The following is a 26830-nucleotide window of genomic DNA, read 5'->3' as shown; positions in this document are numbered from 1 at the left end:
AGTAAGCAAAGATAAGCATATTGGAGACTCAAGATTTCAGAGAGAGAGAGATTTAGAGAGTATTCATGGTGAATATCTTACAATGGTTATATTGAAAGATCAAGTTCTGATTTTTACAATGGGAGAGCCCTCTATATATAGAGGCTCTTAGGTAGTGGAGGATAAGAAAGAATCTTATCCATCATTACAACAAGACAAACAACTTTAAGCAAACTACTCAAATACAGACACGTGGACTGCACTACTAAGAGATAAGAAGGAATCTTATCTTATGACAACTTTATCTCACATCACTCCTTTTTATGATTATAAAAGGACAAACTTACTTTATGTCACACCATATTTTACATGATTATAAAAGACAAAATACCATAATTACTTTTGGACATCATGGTTGTTGCTGGGTCCCATTCTTCACGGACTGTATTTCGTAATGGGCTCATGTTCATCAATGTCATCCACAAGGTTATGTGGTCCTTCTGTGTATTGATTCTCAGTGTCATCATCTTCAATTCCAGCATCCACATATGTAGGGCTTGGCAGTAGTGGATAGACCCTTGATCCTGGTTCTTCATCGTCAATGTTTCCATAGCCATACGTGGCTTGATCTACAAGAGGAGAATTCCATGGGTGTTCATTCTGGTGGAGTGGCGGGGTAGGATAAGTCACAGATGAAGCAAGAAAATTGGATTGGAATTCTCTTAATTCTTCTTGTATGGTCCTGGAAGAGGAAGCTTCCTCTTCTGATGGAAGTGAGAGTCCTTCAATGGCTCCTGTGAGAACATCAACATTAGGGTTGTTGTGGAAGGTGAGATGTTTGGCCAGATTGTTGAGACAGTGTTTCTCATCTGTTGGCCATATCTTTGAATAACCAACAATGTTAAAGTTATTTCTGGTGTAGAGGATCTCATTACGATAGGCAAATAGCCTTCTTAAGACAAAGGCATAATAAAACCTGTGTCTCAACTTATCAGGGATGTTCCAAACGTCATGGTCTGTTAGTGCACTGAAGAGTTTTCCTCTCCAAAATGGAATGGGTGCAAACATCTTGAGAAGTTTCTCAAGATTTGTTCCTGAGAAGCTTTTGTCACAGAGAAACCTGTACATAGCAATTCCAGGAACTATGATGGCGCAATCATACTGGACAGTGAGTGCCCACATGAACCACAGCATTTCTTCAGGAATTTCACCTTTGATGATGGGTATGATATGATAAGGTGTTTTCGGGTGAAAGTGTTGAGGTTTTGCTGTGATTTGGGTAACGAGGAGGAGCCTGTGTAACCAGTAAAACAGGCATTCTTCAGCTAGGGTCTTGACCTCAGCAGCAGTCCTAGGTCGAAGGGAAAAAGGAAACGGTCCAGGTTCTCTTCTATAGAACTTGTGGTCTTGAGGGCAGTCTGGAAGAGGGAAGGTTGGTGGTGAAGCTCTATCCATGGCTAGGATGTGAAGAACTTTGGGAGGAAGTTCTTTGGTTGGTCTGGAAAGGTAGTCAGCTATGGTGTTGTGGTGTCCTTTGATGTGTCTTACTGTGAATTTATAGCGTGAAAACCAATCTTTCCATCTTAGAAGTTGTGAGTCTGGTAGTATTTTCCCTTTGGTATCCAGCATGGATGGAAAAGACGTATTGTCCATTTCCACAATGAAGTGATATGCACTCAAGTGAAAGCTGAACTTCTCGATTCCTCTTTTGACTGCAAGAATCTCCTTGTATGTAGCATGGTAGTGTTTCTCTGACTCCTTGAACTGTCCGCTAGCATGCGCACAGTAGTGTCTTGTTCCATCAATCTCTTCAAGGAGAACAGCTCCCCAGTAGTTGTCACTAGCATCAGTTTGCAGGATGCGTTGTCCATTGCTAGGAATCTTCAATGGTGGGGGTTTCTGTGCTACTTCTTTCAGGTGCTTGACAGCTGTCGTCTGTTCAGGACCCCAAGGTGGGGGTTGCTTTTTTAGTAGCTTTGACAATTGGCTTGTGTGTCTTGTCACATCCGGAATAAAGTCTCGGATGTAATTGATGATGCCTAAGAACTGTTGGACCTGCTTTGTTGTCAGGTGGTTATCAGGAAAACTTAACAGTTCCTTTGAGATGTGCTCTCCAGGCTGGAAAAACCCATTATTGAAAGTCATTCCCAAAAAATCAACTTGGGCTTGACCAATAAGGCTTTTCTTTTGAGATAGCATTATTCCATATTTTTCCACAATTTCAGTAAACTGAATCAGAAGGGCCTGATGAGTTGGGCCGTCCTTTGAGAACAGTAGGATGTCATCTATGTAGATGAGAGCTGAGTGGAGTATAGGCTCAAAGATTCTGATCATAGTTTTTTGGAATAATGATGGGGCTACCTTTAGTCCAAATGGCATGACATCCATTGATACTGAGCATCAGGTATGCAAAAGCCCGTTTTATATCTGTCTTTGGGGTGGATACCCAATTGCCAAAATCCTGCTTTGAGGTCAAACTTACTGAAAAGTTTAGCTTCACTAAGACGAGGAGTTATGGCGTCAATCCTTGGTAGTGGAAACTTGTTGTCTTGCAAGAAGATGTTTAAGGGTTTGTAATCAATCACCAATCTCTTCTTTCCTCTGATCTGTTCAGACCTCTTTTCCACATAGAATGCTTGGCATGCCCAGTTAGAAGTTGTTGGTTCAATTAAACCTTGCTTTAGTAACGAAGCGCATTCTTCCTTTGCCAACTTCAGATCTTCAGGATTCATTCCTGAATGGGTTGCCTTGGTAGGATTGATGTCTTCATTCTTCTTGAAGGGCAATTGAATGAAGAACTCTTGATTCTTCCATAAAGGAAGAGGGTGATCAAACTTGTCATGACTGTCACAACAAGCTTTTAGTAACCTGTTCTGGATAGCCTCATAGTCGGGAGGAGCCTTGCTAATTTCATAAATGCCTCTGTTTTGAGAAATGGCAAGAACTTCCTTTTGAATTTCAGACCTTCAGGCCATATTGACATCCCCTGCGTTTGGTAATATGCATCAAAACCAAACAGTACATCTTTCTCAGGGAGGTAGCTTCCCAGAACCTTCAGCCAAATCACCATTTCAGGAAATATTTGTAGCCCAACATTTCCTCTAGAAATATGGTCAATGGTAAATCTTCCTTGGCTGGCTGTTGTGTAGATCTTGTCATGAGGAGCCCATATTTCATCAGGTAACAGATTGGGCCTGACTACAGTTGCACAAGATCCTGTATCAAGCAGTGCTACGACCTTTTTTGGCACATCATACTTGGATGCCAAAAGTTTAAGTTTGAAGTGGGGTCGTTGAATTCCATCAATTCTTTTGGAATCTAAGCTTCCTAGACATCCTCCTTCTGTGATCCACTGTTGAGGCGGAGCAGGTGCCATATAGTGGATTGGTCTGTAGTCATCATCAGAAGAACTATCTTCAGGATCATGAAGCATGTACTTCGTATACTCATCTGCTTCTGACTGTTCTTCAAGGATCGATTCAAGATCTTCATCATCTCGGGTTAAGACAGCATCTTGTAGAGATTGAAGCATCTTGATTTCTCTTTTGCTTGTCTGCTTCTTATTGGGACATTTCTTGGCAAAGTGCCCAGTTTGTCCACAAAGAAAGCATTTGTTAGTTCGCTTGTCCTTGAAAGTCTTTTTTCTGAAGAACCGTTTCTTTCCTCTGAACTTTCTTCTTCTGTTGAAATGGCCTTGATCGAAATCTGATCGTCTGGTTCTTCTGTAGTGGTGCTTCTTTTTTGTGTGGCAATCACATGAGTCTTTATCCTTGCATTTGATCTGCAGATAAGACTTGTTGCATGCTCCCTTTAGTTTAAGGGAATTCTTGGCTAGCTGTTTGAACAAGTCTTGCTGGTTGCAGAGCTTGTCAAGAGCTGCTAGAGCCAATTGATAGATTTCTCCGAAGGTTATCGTTGGAATATCCTTCTGGTAGATGGCCATTGTTCTTCGTATCTCTGGTAGGAGCTCTTTTGGAAGTGAAGCAAGATACACTTCCTTAAGTGTTGAATTGCTCTGTCCTCCAAGAGGGTAATATTTGGCCTGCATTCTTTTGAAATGTTTTTCAGATCTTTCTTGTTAAGTGAACAGCATTTCATCTCATAGTATTCTTGGGAATTTCTCTGCTGGATAATCCCAATGTCTCCTAGGAATTCTCTATGCAATCTTCCTAGAAACTGAGCAGCACCTCCACCAGTGAGCTGCATTCGCTCATACTCACTTAGTGTGTTTATCCATTCTCTAAGATTACCGGTCATCCTGGTGACGAACTCAGAGAGTACTTGCTGGATATCTGCATTAGGACTGGACATCTTGGTATCAATCCAGGCTCCAAAATCATTCAACCTTTCTCTGTATTTGTGAGGAGGAAGGTTATCGAAAGTGAAATAATGGTTGCCTGCTTTCGTCTGAGTAGACTTAGTCTGTGGAGGAACAACATCATCCTCTTCTTCTACGACTATCCCTTCTCCTTCTTCTTCTGAGGTTGGGTTGGCCTGGTCAACCATTGCTATTGCAGAAAGATCTGCAATTTGATCTTCCTCAGATGATTCTTCAACCGAAAAGTCTGACGAATCAGACGTTACTTCTTCAAACGAGTCACTTGAAGTGACGTCTGCATTAATCATTCCGATTGTCCTCTTTTCTGGTACCTCTTCTTCTTTTCCTTTGGAAATTGCCTCAGTTTTTTCTCCAGAGATTTCTCCTCTGAGAAATTCTCTTTCTGACCATGGTGGATTATGCATCCTTTTTTGTGAAGGTCCTGTAGGTTGAACCGGGTGTGGCTTAGGCTTTGTGTGAAGTCGTCGGACAAGATGGTAATGGGTTTTAAAGATGTTGTCATAGTCAGGTTCATTTATGGTTGGCTGCTGTGGAGGAATGTAAGTGGGTGTGTACATGGGGTACTGTGGTGGATATAAGGCTAATGGATCTGTGGCCAAAGCTTGTGGCTTGGGTTGTCTGGCTTGATCTTGTTCGATCTGTCTGATCTGGGCCTTGATACGGGTAAGCTCTTGGTCCTTTTTTTGGAATTCTGGGCCAAAATAATGGGTTTGGATGTAAGCCTTTAGGTCTTGGTCGAGTTTTTGGGCTTGTGTGGTCAGTCTATTTTTTAGCTCCTCAACTTGTGTTTGGACTGAGTATACTTGTGAGGACAGGTTGTCTGTCTTTTCAACGAGTGTTTCCAAGGTGTGGTCGATTCTCAACAGGACTTTGTTTTGGCTAACAGCATTTTCCGTTTGCCAATTCAGGACCTCATCTTGAGGTGAAGTTGACTGGACTCCTTGTGGAGTTACTCCTTTTGGGGCTATGTATGGCCGTCGAGTAATCCTTTGACTGTCAGTGGAAACCTGTAGAGGAGGAAACTCTTGTTCATAAGGCTTGAGAGTTGCTATGCATGGTACAGCAATAGGATCTGAGAACTGGGGCCTAAGGATCTTCTTTTTTTTCTTCCTTAGATAAAGCCTTGGTGGTTCCTCAGGTTCATCTGGTGGGTAGAACTTTGGAGGAGCAGTACAGCTCTGCTTCCTGTTCTTCTTGGACTTCTTCTTTTTGTAGTAGTCCTCATCTTCTGATTCTCCCCAAGCATCGCAGTCGCAATCTGAGTCACACATATTGTGATCAACATCCCATATGAAATGGCCATTGACGTGTGAGACATAGACTGGCTTTCCTTCCTCATAGTAGTGAGTTGGGGGATCATCTTGATTGCTGGTATGTTGAACAGTGAGAGGAGAGATCATATAGATCCTCCTAGAGGATGACTGCCTAGAAAAGGATGGTCGTCCTTCTGTTCCTGGCCTTTGAAAAACCGTTCTGACTGTTCCGTCAGTCTCTCGCGTGACCACTGGTGGTGATGTTGTTTGAACATCAGGAGTGCTTTGTGGAAAAGCTCTCTCATAGTTAGTAATCCATTCTAATGGCACTATGGCCGCAAGCTCATCTGGAGGAATCATCCTTGGAATGTTAACTATGGCCGGACCATGGTTCCTGTCTGTGAACATCAAAAGAGCATCATGGGTGGTGTTTGGAAGATTCAGATCCAAGGCATGATCTTGGATTCTGTACAACACTTGGTGATGGAGCGTCGCCTGTTCAGCACTGGCGTCTTGTGTAACACCAATCAACTGAATTTGTATCCGGATCCTTTGGGAAAGGGTCGGATCTGTAAGCCTGATAGTGAAATCTGGCGAGATTGTGAGAATTACACTTCCATTAGTAAGAGTGGATACAAGTGCTCCAATAAGCGCATGTTGGTATTCTTTGAATTAGTATCTAAAAGTGCAATATTTGCGGTAACAGGTAGTCCTTTTCTGCCATGTAAGGTCAGAATCATCCTTAAAGCTCCAAGGTGCAAGTGAGTGTATCCTTGTGACAAGTATTCACGAATGAGTTCTTGAGGGATCTCAATCGTAACATACTGTTCTGCAGAGGTGGCTTGAAGACCACACTGTTGTAAACGGGAAGTTTGAATCACTTCCTTAACAGGAGGTGATGATTCTCTTCTTATGAGGTGGCGAATACTAAACTGCTTTTTTCGGTGGTAGAAAGAGTATGGATTTATGAGAGGTTGTTGAGTAGCAGGGATTTTTGAGTCTTCTGGTACATGGGTGATTTCGACAAGGTTTTCTATCTTGTTGGATAGGGTTTTATGGACAGATGGTGGTAAACGATCAAGAGAAAGCTCTGTATTATAAAAGATAGGTTGGCTAGATTCAGGGTTTGACATGAATATTTCAAAGTCTCTCTTACTCTCTATCATCTCCAATATACCTTCTCTTTGCTTTAGTTCATTAGGCTCTGATACCACGGGGTGCATCCAGACGTACTTCTGAAAGAACATACCAAGGGACCAATACCTCTTGCCATCTCTATCCCGATTTCCCACTAAACTCATCTCAATTGGGGATTCAAGGGACCTTATGACAAGAGCGTCATGGATGCCGATATGTTCTTTCTTTCCAATACTGGAACTTCTCATGGATCGGATCAGTTTCATTTCTGATAGGCAGGATCCTCAAGAACGAGGCAAGCCTAGAGCATACGTGAAACTAGTAAGCAAAGATAAGCATATTGGAGACTCAAGATTTCAGAGAGAGAGAGATTTAGAGAGTATTCATGGTGAATATCTTACAATGGTTATATTGAAAGATCAAGTTCTGATTTTTACAATGGGAGAGCCCTCTATATATAGAGGCTCTTAGGTAGTGGAGGATAAGAAAGAATCTTATCCATCATTACAACAAGACAAACAACTTTAAGCAAACTACTCAAATACAGACACGTGGACTGCACTACTAAGAGATAAGAAGGAATCTTATCTTATGACAACTTTATCTCACATCACTCCTTTTTATGATTATAAAAGGACAAACTTACTTTATGTCACACCATATTTTACATGATTATAAAAGACAAAATACCATAATTACTTTTGGACATCATGGTTGTTGCTGGGTCCCATTCTTTACGGACTGTATTTCGTAATGGGCTCATGTTCATCAATGTCATCCACAAGGTTATGTGGTCTTCTGTGTATTGATTCTCAGTGTCATCATCTTCAATTCCAGCATCCACATATGTAGGGCTTGGCAGTAGTGGATAGACCCTTGATCCTGGTTCTTCATCGTCAATGTTTCCATAGCCATACGTGGCTTGATCTACAAGAGGAGAATTCCATGGGTGTTCATTCTGGTGGAGTGGCGGGGTAGGATAAGTCACAGATGAAGCAAGAAAATTGGATTGGAATTCTCTTAATTCTTCTTGTATGGTCCTGGAAGAGGAAGCTTCCTCTTCTAATGGAAGTGAGAGTCCTTCAATGGCTCCTGTGAGAACATCAACATTAGGGTTGTTGTGGAAGGTGAGATGTTTGGCCAGATTGTTGAGACAGTGTTTCTCATCTGTTGGCCATATCTTTGAATAACCAACAATGTTAAAGTTATTTCTGGTGTAGAGGATCTTATTACGATAGGCAAATAGCCTTCTTAAGACAAAGGCATAATAAAACCTGTGTCTCAACTTATCAGGGATGTTCCAAACGTCATGGTCTGTTAGTGCACTGAAGAGTTTTCCTCTCCAAAATGGAATGGGTGCAAACATCTTGAGAAGTTTCTCAAGATTTGTTCCTGAGAAGCTTTTGTCACAGAGAAACCTGTACATAGCAATTCCAGGAACTATGATGGCGCAATCATACTGGACAGTGAGCGCCCACATGAACCACAGCATTTCTTCAGGAATTTCACCTTTGATGATGGGTATGATATGATAAGGTGTTTTCGGGTGAAAGTGTTGAGGTTTTGCTGTGATTTGGGTAACGAGGAGGAGCCTGTGTAACCAGTAAAACAGGCATTCTTCAGCTAGGGTCTTGACCTCAGCAGCAGTCCTAGGTCGAAGGGAAAAAGGAAACGGTCCAGGTTCTCTTCTATAGAACTTGTGGTCTTGAGGGCAGTCTGGAAGAGGGAAGGTTGGTGGTGAAGCTCTATCCATGGCTAGGATGTGAAGAACTTTGGGAGGAAGTTCTTTGGTTGGTCTGGAAAGGTAGTCAGCTATGGTGTTGTGGTGTCCTTTGATGTGTCTTACTGTGAATTTATAGCGTGAAAACCAATCTTTCCATCTTAGAAGTTGTGAGTCTGGTAGTATTTTCCCTTTGGTATCCAGCATGGATGGAAAAGACGTATTGTCCATTTCCACAATGAAGTGATATGCACTCAAGTGAAAGCTGAACTTCTCGATTCCTCTTTTGACTGCAAGAATCTCCTTGTATGTAGCATGGTAGTGTTTCTCTGACTCCTTGAACTGTCCGCTAGCATGCGCACAGTAGTGTCTTGTTCCATCAATCTCTTCAAGGAGAACAGCTCCCCAGTAGTTGTCACTAGCATCAGTTTGCAGGATGCGTTGTCCATTGCTAGGAATCTTCAATGGTGGGGGTTTCTGTGCTACTTCTTTCAGGTGCTTGACAGCTGTCGTCTGTTCAGGACCCCAAGGTCGGGGTTGCTTTTTTAGTAGCTTTGACAATTGGCTTGTGTGTCTTGTCACATCCGGAATAAAGTCTCGGATGTAATTGATGATGCCTAAGAACTGTTGGACCTGCTTTGTTGTCAGGTGGTTATCAGGAAAACTTAACAGTTCCTTTGAGATGTGCTCTCCAGGCTGGAAAAACCCATTATTGAAAGTCATTCCCAAAAAATCAACTTGGGCTTGACCAATAAGGCTTTTCTTTTGAGATAGCATTATTCCATGTTTTTCCACAATTTCAGTAAACTGAATCAGAAGGGCCTGATGAGTTGGGCCGTCCTTTGAGAACAGTAGGATGTCATCTATGTAGATGAGAGCTGAGTGGAGTATAGGCTCAAAGATTCTGATCATAGTTTTTTGGAATAATGATGGGGCTACCTTTAGTCCAAATGGCATGACAGTCCATTGATACTGAGCATCAGGTATGCAAAAGCCCGTTTTATATCTGTCTTTGGAGTGGATACCCAATTGCCAAAATCCTGCTTTGAGGTCAAACTTACTGAAAAGTTTAGCTTCACTAAGACGAGGAGTTATGGCGTCAATCCTTGGTAGTGGAAACTTGTTGTCTTGCAAGAAGAGGTTTAAGGGTTTGTAATCAATCACCAATCTCTTCTTTCCTCTGATCTGTTCAGACTTCTTTTCCACATAGAATGCTTGGCATGCCCAGTTGGAAGTTGTTGGTTCAATTAAACCTTGCTTTAGTAACGAAGCGCATTCTTCCTTTGCCAACTTCAGATCTTCAGGATTCATTCCTGAATGGGTTGCCTTGGTAGGATTGATGTCTTCATTCTTCTTGAAGGGCAATTGAATGAAGAACTCTTGATTCTTCCATAAAGGAAGAGGGTGATCAAACTTGTCATGACTGTCACAACAAGCTTTTAGTAACCTGTTCTGGATAGCCTCATAGTCGGGAGGAGCCTTGCTAATTTCATAAATGCCTCTGTTTTCGAGAAATGGCAAGAACTTCCTTTTGAATTTCAGACCTTCAGGCCATATTGACATCCCCTGCGTTTGGTAATATGCATCAAAACCAAACAGTACATCTTTCTCAGGGAGGTAGCTTCCCAGAACCTTCAGCCAAATCACCATTTCAGGAAATATTTGTAGCCCAACATTTCCTCTAGAAATATGGTCAATGGTAAATCTTCCTTGGCTGGCTGTTGTGTAGATCTTGTCATGAGGAGCCCATATTTCATCAGGTAACAGATTGGGCCTGACTACAGTTGCACAAGATCCTGTATCAAGCAGTGCTACGACCTTTTTTGGCACATCATACTTGGATGCCAAAAGTTTAAGTTTGAAGTGGGGTCGTTGAATTCCATCAATTCTTTTGGAATCTAAGCTTCCTAGACATCCTCCTTCTGTGATCCACTGTTGAGGCGGAGCAGGTGCCATATAGTGGATTGGTCTGTAGTCATCATCAGAAGAACTATCTTCAGGATCATGAAGCATGTACTTCGTATACTCATCTGCTTCTGACTGTTCTTCAAGGATCGATTCAAGATCTTCATCATCTCGGGTTAAGACAGCATCTTGTAGAGATTGAAGCATCTTGATTTCTCTTTTGCTTGTCTGCTTCTTATTGGGACATTTCTTGGCAAAGTGCCCAGTTTGTCCACAAAGAAAGCATTTGTTAGTTCGCTTGTCCTTGAAAGTCTTTTTTTCTGAAGAACCGTTTCTTTCCTCTGAACTTTCTTCTTCTGTTGAAATGGCCTTGATCGAAATCTGATCGTCTGGTTCTTCTGTAGTGGTGCTTCTTTTTTGTGTGGCAATCACATGAGTCTTTATCCTTGCATTTGATCTGCAGATAAGACTTGTTGCATGCTCCCTTTAGTTTAAGGGAATTCTTGGCTAGCTGTTTGAACAAGTCTTGCTGGTTGCAGAGCTTGTCAAGAGCTGCTAGAGCCAATTGATAGATTTCTCCGAAGGTTATCGTTGGAATATCCTTCTGGTAGATGGCCATTGTTCTTCGTATCTCTGGTAGGAGCTCTTTTGGAAGTGAAGCAAGATACACTTCCTTAAGTGTTGAATTGCTCTGTCCTCCAAGAGGGTAATATTTGGCCTGCATTCTTTTGAAATGTTTTTCCAGATCTTTCTTGTTAAGTGAACAGCATTTCATCTCATAGTATTCTTGGGAATTTCTCTGCTGGATAATCCCAATGTCTCCTAGGAATTCTCTATGCAATCTTCCTAGAAACTGAGCAGCACCTCCACCAGTGAGCTGCATTCGCTCATACTCACTTAGTGTGTTTATCCATTCTCTAAGATTACCGGTCATCCTGGTGACGAACTCAGAGAGTACTTGCTGGATATCTGCATTAGGACTGGACATCTTGGTATCAATCCAGGCTCCAAAATCATTCAACCTTTCTCTGTATTTGTGAGGAGGAAGGTTATCGAAAGTGAAATAATGGTTGCCTGCTTTCGTCTGAGTAGACTTAGTCTGTGGAGGAACAACATCATCCTCTTCTTCTACGACTATCCCTTCTCCTTCTTCTTCTGAGGTTGGGTTGGCCTGATCAACCATTGCTATTGCAGAAAGATCTGCAATTTGATCTTCCTCAGATGATTCTTCAACCGAAAAGTCTGACGAATCAGACGTTACTTCTTCAAACGAGTCACTTGAAGTGACGTCTGCATTAATCATTCCGATTGTCCTCTTTTCTGGTACCTCTTCTTCTTTTCCTTTGGAAATTGCCTCAGTTTTTTCTCCAGAGATTTCTCCTCTGAGAAATTCTCTTTCTGACCATGGTGGATTATGCATCCTTTTTTGTGAAGGTCCTGTAGGTTGAACCGGGTGTGGCTTAGGCTTTGTGTGAAGTCGTCGGACAAGATGGTAATGGGTTTTAAAGATGTTGTCATAGTCAGGTTCATTTATGGTTGGCTGCTGTGGAGGAATGTAAGTGGGTGTGTACATGGGGTACTGTGGTGGATATAAGGCTAATGGATCTGTGGCCAAAGCTTGTGGCTTGGGTTGTCTGGCTTGATCTTGTTCGATCTGTCTGATCTGGGCCTTGATACGGGTAAGCTCTTGGTCCTTTTTTTTGGAATTCTGGGCCAAAATAATGGGTTTGGATGTAAGCCTTTAGGTCTTGGTCGAGTTTTTGGGCTTGTGTGGTCAGTCTATTTTTTAGCTCCTCAACTTGTGTTTGGACTGAGTATACTTGTGAGGACAGGTTGTCTGTCTTTTCAACGAGTGTTTCCAAGGTGTGGTCGATTCTCAACAGGACTTTGTTTTGGCTAACAGCATTTTCCGTTTGCCAATTCAGGACCTCATCTTGAGGTGAAGTTGACTGGACTCCTTGTGGAGTTACTCCTTTTGGGGCTATGTATGGCCGTCGAGTAATCCTTTGACTGTCAGTGGAAACCTGTAGAGGAGGAAACTCTTGTTCATAAGGCTTGAGAGTTGCTATGCATGGTACAGCAATAGGATCTGAGAACTGGGGCCTAAGGATCTTCTTTTTTTTCTTCCTTAGATAAAGCCTTGGTGCTTCCTCAGGTTCATCTGGTGGGTAGAACTTTGGAGGAGCAGTACAGCTCTGCTTCCTGTTCTTCTTGGACTTCTTCTTTTTGTAGTAGTCCTCATCTTCTGATTCTCCCCAAGCATCGCAGTCGCAATCTGAGTCACACATATTGTGATCAACATCCCATATGAAATGGCCATTGACGTGTGAGACATAGACTGGCTTTCCTTCCTCATAGTAGTGAATTGGGGGATCATCTTGATTGCTGGTATGTTGAACAGTGAGAGGAGAGATCATATAGATCCTCCTAGAGGATGACTGCCTAGAAAAGGATGGTCGCCCTTCTGTTCCTGGCCTTTGAAAAACCGTTCTGACTGTTCCGTCAGTCTCTCGCGTGACCACTGGTGGTGATGTTGTTTGAACATCAGGAGTGCTTTGTGGAAAAGCTCTCTCATAGTTAGTAATCCATTCTAATGGCACTATGGCCGCAAGCTCATCTGGAGGAATCATCCTTGGAATGTTAACTATGGCCGGACCATGGTTCCTGTCTGTGAACATCAAAAGAGCATCATAAATACTCTCTAAATCTCTCTCTCTCTGAAATCTTGAGTCTCCAATATGCTTATCTTTGCTTACTAGTTTCACGTATGCTCTAGGCTTGCCTCGTTCTTGAAGATCCTGCCTATCAGAAATGAAACTGATCCGATCCATGAGAAGTTCCAGTATTGGAAAGAAAGAACATATCGGCATCCATGACGCTCTTGTCATAAGGTCCCTTGAATCCCCAATTGAGATGAGTTTAGTGGGAAATCGGGATTGCCTCATAGTCGGGAGGAGCCTTGCTAATTTCATAAATGCCTCTGTTTTCGAGAAATGGCAAGAACTTCCTTTTGAATTTCAGACCTTCAGGCCATATTGACATCCCCTACTCATCAGGCCCTTCTGATTCAGTTTACTGAAATTGTAGAAAAATATGGAATAATGCTATCTCAAAAGAAAAGCCTTATTGGTCAAGCCCAAGTTGATTTTTTGGGAATGACTTTCAATAATGGGTTTTTCCAGCCTGGAGAGCACATCTCAAAGGAACTGTTAAGTTTTCCTGATAACCACCTGACAACAAAGCAGGTCCAACAGTTCTTAGGCATCATCAATTATGGACATATTCATAATTGATACTTACTATATGCTTTGAAATCTTGAGGAGATGATAGAGAGTAAGAGAGACTTTGAAATATTCATGTCAATATCGTTTACCACCATCTGTCCATAAAACCCTATCCAACAAGATAGAAAACCTTGTCGAAATCACCCATGTACCAGAAGACTCAAAAATCCCTGCTACTCAACAACCTCTCATAAATCCATACTCTTTCTATCCTGGATCAGTTGATACTTAATATAAAGAGACAAATCACTGCAAACTATCTTATTGATTAGCCAAGAAACTATAAGACTTGATTAGACATAAAAAATATAATAGATGTCTATTTTTAAAAGCTTCCATCTAAATTCTATTGATAAATTATTTTATTGATAAACCAAAAGGGTGCAAGACTTGATTAGACATAGAGAACATTACAACAGATGTTCATTTTTAAAAGTTTCCACCTAAGTTCTATATGTGTAGAAAAAAGTTACATTCTACACCATAGAATTCACCTTGATATAATTGCAACAGTACAAACCATATGATACCAACATATACTTTAAATCTGAGTTACCTTTATCTTGGGATGCTCGTTTGTTGAACCATCCATCTTGGCTATTACAATAGATTCAATACCACGAAGATGCTTTGCAAGTTTATTGTATGTTGGTTCCAGTGCTTGGCAGTGGCCACACCAAGGAGCATAAACCTAATATTACGACGACACCTTATTAATATGATCTATGTTTACAAGCAAAAATGACTCTTGCAAGCTATGGAACAAGTATTATTGTACCTCAAGGAGAACATCCTTTGACTCATCCAAGACAATGTCATCGAAGTTATCCCCGACAACAATTTTTACGTCACCATCATTCTGCCAAGTTAGCATACATGTTAGATCAGTGGCTAAAATACCAGGCCAAAAGAACATTTATGGAAAATGAAAATAACTCACCGTTTCTGGAACTGGATCTGACTTGAGGAAAGGTTTTAACTTGTCATGAAGAAAATCTTCACCAAATGCCTAAGAAAAAAAGCATACATGGAATTTTCAGCCACAACCAAGATTTCAAACATAACTAAGATAGAAGATAGCATTCATGCACATTCATTAACATGATAACAAAATGAACAGAGCCCCTGACAAGTAGAAAGAAGCGTACCTTAGTATTGTCAACAGTCACCTCACCATCATATAGAAATTTTCTCCCATCATTATTTCCAATATATGCAAGTACCTATGCAAGATACGATGAGTTTCATTCTGACATTCTTAGATAAAACGAAGAAAGGGTGATGGTTCCATTACTTTGGGACCTTTTCCGGTAATGCCAAAGAAGCTTGCTACAGGCTTTCCAGCATCTTCATTGTCCATGTCCACATGAACAAAGACCAGCTGCAACAGATAATTGAACATTAGAAATATATAGCTCAAAGATTCATTTGAAGGGAATGGCAGGTGAATAAATTATAAATTTATTATTATATGTGAGAAATTAGAATTTATTATTTCTTCAATATTATCATGAGATTATATGAACAAAAATGCATGATGAAAGAAAGAAAGATCAATTTTGAGATATCAGTAGACAACACATTAAGCTCCCAGGGCTAGTAGTATCAAACAAAATGCCAGAACTGTGATAATTTTACGAATAAGGACAAGGTAATTAGTGTTAGTTCCTATATACCCACAGAGTATTCGTAAAATTTAAAACTAGTTCAGACTAGTGCAGATAAAAACAAATTATTTTGTTAACTAAAAAGAATATAGAAATCTGTCTAGATTCCATCTGAAGAATGCCATAACAGAGTATTAAGTAATAACCTGTGAGAAACTATACCTTCCCCTTGAAAAGTTTTGCTGCTTCTCCGAAAATTGGAAAGAACTTATCTGAATTTTTCTTAGTCACAAACAGCAACAACTACAACATACAATAGAGTTAGAAAATAGTGCTTTAAAAGAATATTGCTTCCTACTTTAACAAATATAAAAAGATGCAGACACAAATAATTACCTGTTTCTTGATTTTACTTTCAAAGATTAATGGGGCAGTTTCTTTTGAGAAAGTTGTAACCAAGGCAAGCTTGTTGATGGCTACAAAGTCTGCTATTTCCGCTTTTACGAATTTGCCATCTGAGAGGCAAGGTGAAAAGAACTCGGAATGACTCTCTGGTTTTCATCAAGGGACAGTTAAAAGAGAAGGACAAGAAAGAAAGCGCACCAAAATAGCTGAGCTTCTCATCCTCCCTCTTAACCAACACCAAAGCAGGGCGTTATGGAAAAGCTTTGCAACATCAGGAACCACAGTTTGATAAAAATTGACATTATCCTCAAGTTTGGATGCAGCAGCTAGCTCCTCACTCTCAGAACCCTGCATGCATATAACAACGAACAAAATGATAAATCCATTGATTTAATTAGGAAATGCAGCGGAGTATTTTCATTTAACTATGATGGAACCACCTTAGTCTGAGGAATGAGACTACAATTTCATCACGTTATCTTGAAATGGACATAGAAATTGCAAAAATTAAACAAATTCTACTTCCATTTCCCATCCCCTACTTTTAAACAAGGATAAAAAGGCAACCAACTTGCTATATGGTAAAACGGATATATGACCAAATACAAGAAATCCAAACACTTACAACTAGAGTGGTGAGGAAGGCCAAGACAACTTTATTCTCAGACGTCAATATGCGTTCCGCATCATCCGCCGTACTAATGTTGTACACCCCAGGCCCTATCTTCTTCTTAACCCAAGTCACAATACCATCCCTGAATTGAAACAAACAAAATCATTTCCAACTTAAGAATCACAAAGTAGCATTAACATACAAATTAATACCAAACTATCATATACAAACATAAACCTCACGGTAAAATTTGTAAAAATGTGACTTTATCAGTTCATTGTTTTGCCCAAACCACTTATATCAGCAAAAGCATTAGTTTGCAAAAAACGTAATAGGAGCATAGGAAAGCACACATAAAAACAATGCAAAAAATAACTGAATATCTAATTACAGTAAAATCAATAAAAATAAACAAGCAATTGAAATCGAAGGAAAAACTGAGAGACAGAAGGTTAGGAAAGTAAATTTACTTTGTCCTGTGGCCAGTGTAAGGCTTGTGCTCTCCATCGACGAAGAAGAAGATGGAGGGAAAGCCCTGAACGTCGTACTCGTGCGCCATTTCTTGCTCCGCCGTGGCGTCAATCTTTGCCAGGACGACGCCGTAGTTCTTCAGCTCCGTGGCGGCAGCGGCGTACTCCGGCGCCAACGCTTGGCAGTGCCCGCACCAGGGCGCGTAGAATTCCACCATCACGTATTGGTTGTTCTCAATTACGGTCGTGAAGTTCCGTTCCTTCAATACGACGACGTCTTTGTCGTCCACATCCCACGGCGGTTGTTCTGCCTCGAAGTGCGAGGGTGAGTAAGAGGAGAAGTCGCCGTAATCGTTGTCGTCGTCTTCGTCGAGTTCGAGGTCCTCGTCGTCGCCGTCGGGATCTGGTAAGTTGGAGTCGGCGCGGTGGTGTGCGGTGGTGGCAGCTTCGTCCGGTTCCTCGAGGAAGCTGAGATCCTCGTCGTCGTTTTCGTTGGCGGTATTGTCGTTTTGAGAGGATTTCTTCGTTGAAGTGAGGGTGAAGGAGGAGAAGAGAAGTAGAGTAGTGAGGGAGAGCAAAACGACGAGTCGTTTATGGCTCGGCATTGTCGTTTGAGGAGTGTACGACACCAAACGGAGTTGTTTTCGGGTTTCGCCGGGGAAGTGAGTGAAGTGAAGTTGAGAGTGGAGACACAGATTGAAACTGTCAGCTGAGTTAACAGTTAAGGGTGTGTTTGGTAATCACGTTTGAAGGAAAAAAGCACGTTAGACCTTCTTGAAAACTTCACTTTTTTGTTTGGACAGTTTGGTTAATTTTCTTCTCTACAAATGTAGAAGTACTTTTGTTCCTAAACCCACGTTTACAAGAAGCAATAATTTTTAGTTTCTCCGTTGCATTAACGTGCTTTTAGCTAATACCTTCAATATTTATTTTTCTTTTACCAACTTTGGGTGTGTTTGAGAAACTCGTTGAAAGGGAAGAAGCACGTTTAAATTTCTTGAAAGTTTCAACTTTTGGTTTGGCAAATTTTTTTTCATGAACGCAGAAGTGATTCTGCTGCCAAAACCAGCGTTTACAAGAAGCAACTATTTTTAGCTTTTGCGTTTTCTTAACGGGCTTTTAGCCATAGATACTAACCTTTTATTTACTTTTTACCAACTTTATCCTTTGTATATGTTATTGGATTATTTATAAAATTCTTGTTATTTCTATTTATATGAGCTCTAATTTTCTATTATTTATTATTTTTATTTTTTTAACTATTTGTTTGACATTATACACTTTCATAATCGTGATTTTTATGTATTATGTTTGTTATTATCTTTTTATAATATGATTTATTAATTTTATTAGGTAAAGTAAATTAAATAAAAAAATTAACTGTAAATAATAATAATAGTAAAAAATTATAACATACTAAAAAAAGTACTAAAAATACTAAAAATATCTTATATAAAAAGATCATTAAGAACTTTAAGATTTGTTTCAATCACTTAATTTTTTTTTATTATTTTCAATACTATCTTTTATAATTGTAATTCTCCTATACTATATTTTAGTGTAATTTTTTATAATATAGATTATGATTCCATTAAAAAAGATAAATTAAATAAAAAATTAATCATATATAATAATAAAATCATAAACGTTGGATTTCAAATTAATATTAAGAATAAGATTATTGAGAGTACTAAAATAAGAGTACGATGTAAAAAAATACTAAAGTAACATTTAATACTTAAAAAATGTAAGATATTTGATTAAATATTCTTTTATATATATATATATATATATATATATATATATATATATATATATATATATATATCTAAAATATATAATTTTTATTTTTATTTAAAAAAATATTTTGTCTCTTTTTATATGTTATTTTTATTTTAGTAAGTAAATATTAATTTTATTATAAAATTAACTAATAAAATCTATTTAAATATCTAAATTAAAACAATAGGATAATATAAAAAAAATCTAAGTTGATGTCCATTTTAGTAATTTTTTATCTAAAAGTGATTTTGAATGGTATAAGTCAAACAACATTTATTTTACTATAATCTATTTTGATACAAAAATTACCAAACATAAATCACTTTAACACAAACCTACTTTTGACCAAAATCAAGTTTGCAAAATCAATTTTATGCAAATTCCCGTTTGCAAACCGTAATCCAAACACACACTTTATCCTTTATACATATTATTACATTATTTATAGAATTTTTATTATTTCTCTCTATATGAATTTTTTTTATTATTTTTTATTAATTTTTTTATTTGACATTATATATTTTTATAGTTATAATTTTTGTGTATTATATTTATTATTATCTTTTTATAATAGAATTTATTGGTCCCATTAGATAATAATAATAATAGTTAAAAATTATAATGTACTAAAAAAGAGTATTAAGAGTAATAAAAATATACTATATAAAAAATATATAAGAAAAAATATAAAAAAATTAAACATGTATAAAAAATAATATTATAATTTAATGTCATGTCCTTTTAAATAATTATCTATCTAAAAGTGATTTTAACTAATATTATCCAAACAAAATTTATTTTATCAAAATCAATTTTGATAAAGGGTTGCCAAACATAAATCATGTTGACACAAACTTACTTCTATCCAAAATCAATTCTATAAAATCACTTTTATTCAAACTCCAGTTAACCAACCACAATTCAAACACACACTAAGTTGGGCTTTGACCAAAATATGGGATTAGAAGCCTTTTGACTTTAGGCCTTTAGTTAATGCGGATTTACCTCAATAGGAACACTCGCTGCCCCACATTAATTTGGATGCTATTTGATTAGTTGCATTCATTTTTCTTCTATTGCAAATTTGCAATTGAAAAAAGTAAAAGGCTTCGTTAAGAGGCCCAATATTGAGGCCCAATGAATTTATCGAGAAGTAATAGCTAATACGACGTCGTTGGATAGCAGCGATGTGATGATGCCTTCTCTCGAAGCAAAAAGAGAGAAATTGCGTGGTGATTGCTCTGGTTGGGGAAGACCGCAATTGGGAACAAACATTGCTCCGACAAATCTATTGCAGAGAAAAACAATAAGCGAAGACGATGATTAGCATACTCACCCAGGTACACTCCCTCTTCAAGCATGAAATTCAACTCTCTTACGATTCCATGATTCTATCTTTCTATGTTTATGTTTTGTTGTTTCAAACAAAAAAAAATCATCACTTTTTGTTTGTTGGGGTGTGTGAATGAATGGATAGGAGCGGCTACTTGGAGCTACAGTGGGAGTGGTATTGACCGGCGCGGTGGTTCTGGAGCAGCGAAGAAACATCTACTCTTCCATCTCCAACGTCCAATCTCAATCTCAGGTCAAAATAACATAAATGATGAGAATTCATCTTTTAGTGAAAATGCAACTTTATCTGTATTGAATTTGAGAAATTATTAAGTGATTGTTCGTCTTGTGCACCAACTGTTTGTTGGAATGCCCGAGAGAGAATACTATGTCTGTTCTCAGTTATGAGGTTTTATTTATGCCTTGTATCTGTTGCTTAATTTAGGGTCCTTCTTGCAAGCTGCCCCCTGTTTTAGTCAGAGATGTTTCTGTAACTTTGTGTCAAAATAGTTGGTAGAATCTCAGATTTGGACTTAGAGACAAAATTGTTGTATAGAGGGTAGAATCTTGTGATGAGTGGCTTGATCATGTGCATATAGGGTAGCTCAGTAGCTAAAGGTAAAAGGAGACCAAGAAATACTATGCAAGAACCGTTAAAAAATTTATTTAGACTTAAATGGTTAGACTATTAGCATAGTTTGCGATAGGGCACTATTCCGTTCATATGATCTAGCCAGTCTCACCTAATGGACAAAGCTTTCGTGTTGTTATAATGTCGAAAGGAATTCTTATGATTGATTAGATAATAAGTTGAGTTTCTAATTTATTCTTAGTTTCTTTCTCTCTCTTTTTTTCAGGAAGCTAATTTATTCCAAGTTTAAATCTTATGAGGGTCAGTTTGGAACTTCCCCAAATTGGGAAACAGAGTTTCTTCAAGCTCATATGTGAATTTTTCTTCCCCACTATTTCATAGGTACACTATTTCAATTTTATTATTCAATTCATAATTCTATCATTGCATTTGTACATCAAGCTATCATGAATTTTTTTTTTTTAATCTTGGGTGTGGTTTAGATTCACGTAGTAATTAAAATTAGTGACCATTTTTAAATTTCCATTTGTATAATAATTACAAATTAACAGAACACTAAATAATTATTAATGATAATTTAACTATTTATGAGTGCCTTTTTCTCAACAAAGAGTGTGCTCGTATAACTTTATCGAGCACATAAAACACATATATAAAATGGACATAAAATACATGAAGGCATGAGGTGAATTAATTAGCTCATTCATTAGTTTATGTATGCATATAATATAATAATATATGAAATGAGGGGCACAAAAGTAAGGAATCCGAGGCCATATCCACCGAACATAGTAATATTGTGAACTTTTTTTCGTGATGGTGATGGTATTTAAATTTTTGTGTCTAATTTATTAAAAATTAATATTTAAGTTAAATTATATAAAAATAGCAGTTTATTGTAAAATTATTTTTCTTAGAATAAACTAGCAATATAATTTGAATTTAAAATCTCTTACCTACTATCTAAAATTTATTATCTTTTATGAAGTTTATGGTAGTTGTACACTTGTAGGTAACTAGTTATCTTCATTGGCACAAAAAAAAAAAATCTTTTTTATAATGACTTGGTAGGAATAATCTCTTCATGTTTGAGTAGTTAGTAATATTAAATTAGTCTTTTGGACATTTTCATCTATCGGCCCCCCAAAAAGAGACTTAAAAAAGCCTCTCTAATATTCGTTATAACTTATAAGTTTATTACTCTTTACTCTGTTTTTAGGTCTCACCTGTTGCCCTCTTCCCCAAACGCCACAAGATAGCGCCCCGCTGCCACCATCATCACCCCGATCCCTCTATGCTGTTGTGGAAACGAGTCCATTTCCACAATGCTTCCGGACTGCTCACAAGGTTCCTCCCTCGCCGATCGCAGCACCACTCTTCCGCTGACGCAGACGCCGTCGCCGTCGCCGTCACGCGAGATCTCCCTAATCGTAACCGCCGACTCCCCCTCCGTTTCTGCGTGTGGGTCGCGCTCAAGTTCGAGAGCCTTGTGGATCAGCATTCCCGTAACGAGGTAAGTTGCACTCTCGCCACTAAGGAGTGGTGCTCCCTTTACTGGGACGCGCTCCAGCTTCTGAAGAAATATGGGATTTTCATAAGTTCTGAATCTGTTAGAGCCCTCATAAGGACCTATTCCTATATGGGTCTTGCTGAAGAAGCCATTCAGTGTTTTGATAGAATGTCTGAGTTCGATTGTGAGCCTGATGCTCACGCCTATAACACTATCTTGAAGGTTGTGCTCAAGAAAGACTTGTTTGTGTTGGCTTTTTCGCTCTATAATGTTATGCTTAGCTCTAATTCTTTGCCAGATGACCACACGTACACTCTCTTGATTGGTGGATTCTGTAAGATTGGAAACTTCAATGCTGCCCTCGAGATGCTCGATGATATGAGCAAGAGGGGTGTGCTGCCTGATGTTAAGACGTATACGGCTATTATTTATGGCCTTTGTCAGTGGAAGAAGGTTGATGAGGCGTTTAGGTTGTTTAACACTATGAAAGAAAATGGTTGCTTGCCTACTTTGCGCTGTTATAATGTCTTGATTGATGGGTTTTGCAAGAACGGGAGGACAGATGAAGCGCTTTCTTTGCTGTCTTTGTTGAGGATAGATGGTTTTGCTCTTAATCTGCAGAGTTACTGTTCTCTGATAAATAGCTTCATTCACGCCAAGAGATATAGTGAGGCATATGTATGGTACACCAAGATGTTTAAGAGGGGAATTGTGCCGGATGTTACTTTATATGCTATCATGATACGTGGTTTGTCCGAAGAGGGTAGGGTTGGTGAAGCTGCAAAGATGTTAGATGAGATGATTGGGATGGGTTTAGTACCAGACGCCTATTGTTACAATGCATTAATCAAAGGTTTTTGTGACATAGGTCGTTTGGACCAAGCTAGATCTCTTCAGCTTGAGGTTTCCAAGGACGAACAGTTTCATAATGCTTACACCTACACCATTCTCATCTGTGGCATGTGTAGGAATGGAATGGTTGGAGAGGCACGGGAGATATTTAATCAGATGGAAAAACTTGGATGTCTCCCTTCAGTTGTGACCTTCAGTGCTCTGATGCATGGCCTTTGCAAGGCTCGCAGAATTGAGGAAGCACACCTTTTACTGCACGAGATGGAGATTGGGAGAAGCCCATCTTTGTTTTTCCGGCTTTCTCAGGGTTCTGACAGGGTTTTTGATAGTGTTAGTCTCCAGAAAAAGGTGGAGCAAATGTGCAAGGCTGGTGAAGTTTTGAATGCTTACAAGCTTCTCAAACAACTTGCTGGGAGTGGGGTTGTGCCTAACATTATCACATACAACATTTTAATCAATGGTTTTTGCAAAACTGGTAATATCAACGCTGCTATCAAGCTTTTCAAGGAGCTGCAACTAAAGGGGATCTCACCTGATTCTATTACTTATGGGACACTTGTTGATGGACTTTATAGGGCTAACAGAGAAGATGACGCCTTTAAGATCCGTGAACATATGTTGAAGCATGGTTGTCAACCTGGATTATCAAATTCTAATGCCCATGTGAGCTGGTTAAACAAAAAGGGGAAGGTCTCGATGGCCTTCAATCTTTACTTTGAATATCTGAAAAGCCTTCCGAGGTGGGATAATGATTCAATCAACGTGTTGGAGAACCATTTTATAAGAGGAAATGTGAAAGAAGTAATTCGAGGCTTACTGGAAATGGACTTCAAATGTAGAGATTTTAATTTAGCTCCATACACAATTCTAATTACTGGGTTCTGTATGGCAAAAAAGGTAGATGAAGCATTAGCTATATTTTCTGTTCTTGGTGAGTTCAATATTAATATCAATCCTACAAGTTGTGTATATTTGATTGATATTCTCTGTGAGGAAGGGAAGCTGGATGATGCAGTAAACATATTCCTCTACACCCTAGAAAAAAGTTTCATGTTGAGGCCAAGAATTTGTAACAAGCTCCTCAAATGTCTCCTCCTTTCGATAGATAAAAAGGACTATGCTATTGATCTTGTTGACAGGATGCAGTCCCATGGATACTGTTTGAATTCACATCAGTATGACAAAGCAATGTACGTTATTCGACGGCTAAGGAGAAGGAGGAGCAATAAAATGCACTATTTTGAATGATTGAATAACTCCGACTATTCAAGATGGATATTATTCTTTATCTTGTGATGAGTGGCTTGATCTTGTGCATATAGGGTAGCTCAGTAGCTAAAGGTAAAAGGAGACCAAGAAATACTATGCAAGAACCGTTAAAAAAATTATTTAGACTTAAATGCTTAGACTATTAGCATAGTTTGCGATAGGGCACTATTCCGTTCATATGATCTAGCGAGTCTCACCTAATGGACAAAGCTTTCGTGTTGTTATAATGTCGAAAGGAATTCTTATGATTGATTAGATAATAAGTTGAGTTTCTAATTTATTCTTAGTTTCTTTCTCTCTCTTTTTTTAAGAAGCTAATTTATTCCTAGTTTAAATCTTATGAGGGTCAGTTTGGAACTTCCCCAAATTGGGAAACAGAGTTTCTTCAAGCTCATATGTGAATTTTTCTTCCCCACTATTTCATAGGTACACTATGCTGACTCTAATGGTGTGTTTAGTTTGGTTGGGGTGGAATGGCTTGCTATATAACATTACTCTTTTTAAAAGGTCAATATCATAATTTGTCAGCCTGGTCGGAAGCTATATGTTTATAGTTACTTAGTTGCTGGAACTACCTTCAGGCTAAGATGTGGCAGTTGGATATGCAGCAAAGCTTCACTAAACACATGTTCACTTGTCCACAGTGATTGACAAAATCAATATGAAAAGTTGATGTTCTTGTTTGTCCTTGTGCATGATATCAAGTTTTTACTAAACATGATTAGCTGTTGAATGAATCCAGGTATAGCATTATAAGGTACCATGATGTCTTTCTTGCTGACCATTCTTCGAATTGGACTTCAACTATCTTCCACTCTTCTCTGTTTCCATATGTTGGGTTATGCTTCTTATACATAGAATGTGTGCCATGTGATTTTAAGTCCACGTTCTTGAGCTATTCTGTTATTTTTTTTGTGAAATTAACAGGCATGCTATATTCCATGCTCTGCTACCCTTATGTTGTAAATTTCAATTTGGACTTACTACATTTAAATGCTAACCATTTTTTTTTTAATGCTCTTCTAGGTCAGACAACCCTCATTTGCTAAGAAATCCCATTCTGAATTTGCACATATATGGAACAAAGCTGTAGATCAAACATTTGGACCTTTGATAAAGTCTCTCAGCTCACGTGGATGGTAGAAATGTTATGAGTAATTTTATTTTCAATATTGATGTTTCAACTTTTGTAATTGTGAAATCAAAACATGCAATACTTGCCCTCCTTTTTACCTTCACATTCTAAATTATTTGCTAAACCGTTGTGTACACGGGCAGTTATTTGTAGACCAATGTACTACAATACTCAAATGATGCTTCAATATACAGATCAAGATTCCTGATTTTATTCCCCTGCACTGACTAGTTTATGAATTGTAATTTACATACTGTTTTACAATCTCTCCTCTGGCGTTCTCTAGCATGTTGGAGGTGCCTGTTGGCTGTTGTCTATAAAATGCACTGAATGTTTTACATTAATGGCTGTCATCTATAATTTATGACTTATAATCGTCTTGATGTGAGCCTCTTTATGGTAGTTCTTGGTTTCAAATTCTGGGAGAATGTATCTAATTTGTTAAGGCATTAATTCATAGACTAGCGAGGAAGATGAGGTATTAGACTAGAGTAGACCCCAGGGGGAATAAGTTGCTTCATTGCTTCACTATTGCTCTTGATTTGGTTGAGGAACTTTCAAATAGAAATGCTTTCCTATTTGGAAGTCAAATATAAAACTCCACAAAAATTGGTAGTTTCACTAGTTTGTAATGGTGAGAAGTTGGAACATCCCAATTAGAAGCTTGTAACACTTTGCGATGACATCCAAATTTGAAATTGATCACTATCATAACCTTAGATGCATTAGCTAACCAAGTAACCATAAAGAACGAAGATTAAGGTTACTACTGGTAAGAAACAAGAAAATTTAGATACATTACATACACACGCAGATATTGTTAGGGAAGGATTTTTAAGGAACTTGGGTGGTGAGGTCAAGTTTCAACCTTGCTATAAGCTATAGTTTTTTTTAATCTGACATAGGACCATAGAAGGCATATTATGCATGACACTGAACACTGTTGTTGGTTGTTCTACTCATGTTTGCTTGGCGAGTGACCTTTACATAGTATATTCCCATGGCCAGAAGCACAGCACAAGCAATAGCGAAGACAATGCCGGCCACAGCACCAACTCCAATTTGTTTCCTACCTTTCTGTGTTGCCAATGCTTTGTTTTCATATACTTGAGTTGCTTCCACTTGTGCTGCCATAGGCAAAGGTGAACATTTTGATGCAGAACAAGGGTTCTTGGTCTCATATACTTGAGTTGCTTCCACTTGTCCAAAAATATTTTGTATACTCATTTTTTTAGTATTCAGTCAATTTACTCCATATATTATTAGATTTTCCATTTTATCTAATAATAAATGAGAATGAATACCCAACTTGAGTTGGTTGAATAGTGAGTTTATTTGTTCATTTAAGTAAGTATTGAAGGTTTTTTTATTTTTTGGTTTCTTACGATATCTGCCGATCTAATAGACGAAGGACTAATCTGTCACAAATTTGAGCTTCATTTAAGGATTTGAAGTCTCGACACTTGCTTATGCAAATAAGTAAGCTAGTCACTTGACCAACCCAAATTTATTAAATGTTAGAAGTTTTGAATTCCGTCTTTTATATGCAGCAACTCATTGGTCAATAATAACTTAATTATCAAATGAAACTCAGAATTACAACAAATTAATCCTTGGATTTTTAGATTAAAAAATACTGAAAACT

General features: G+C 38.5%; 1 protein-coding gene and 1 pseudogene across 6 annotated transcripts; one reads left to right on the top strand and one right to left on the bottom strand.

Moving 5' to 3' along the window:
• Positions 1-13962: 13962 nt before the first annotated feature.
• Positions 13963-17414, bottom strand: LOC112796072 (protein disulfide isomerase-like 1-4; annotated as a pseudogene).
• A 2233-nt stretch (positions 17415-19647) lies between these two features.
• Positions 19648-25402, top strand: LOC112794561 (uncharacterized). Of its 6 annotated transcripts, none has more exons than XR_011880893.1 (6): positions 19648-19835; positions 19973-20080; positions 20685-20800; positions 21639-24122; positions 24477-24792; positions 25077-25402. XR_011880893.1 is itself a non-coding variant. In XM_072234937.1 (5 exons), exons 4-5 carry the CDS (start codon positions 21714-21716, stop codon positions 25141-25143), a joined length of 2325 nt encoding a protein of 774 aa, XP_072091038.1. In that variant the 5' UTR covers positions 19685-19835; positions 19973-20080; positions 20685-20800; positions 21639-21713; the 3' UTR covers positions 25144-25402. The 6 variants fall into 6 exon arrangements, 1 of the variants encoding a protein (XP_072091038.1); XR_011880892.1 differs by having other exon boundaries at positions 24477-24807; XR_011880891.1 differs by lacking the exon at positions 24477-24792.
• The last annotated feature ends 1428 nt before the right edge of the window (positions 25403-26830 follow it).

The sequence above is a fragment of the Arachis hypogaea genome, chromosome 4, assembly GCF_003086295.3.
Source record: "Arachis hypogaea cultivar Tifrunner chromosome 4, arahy.Tifrunner.gnm2.J5K5, whole genome shotgun sequence".
NCBI lineage: Eukaryota > Viridiplantae > Streptophyta > Magnoliopsida > Fabales > Fabaceae > Arachis > Arachis hypogaea.
Note: the sequence above shows the minus strand (reverse complement) of the source record. Positions and strands in the feature narration are given on the sequence as shown.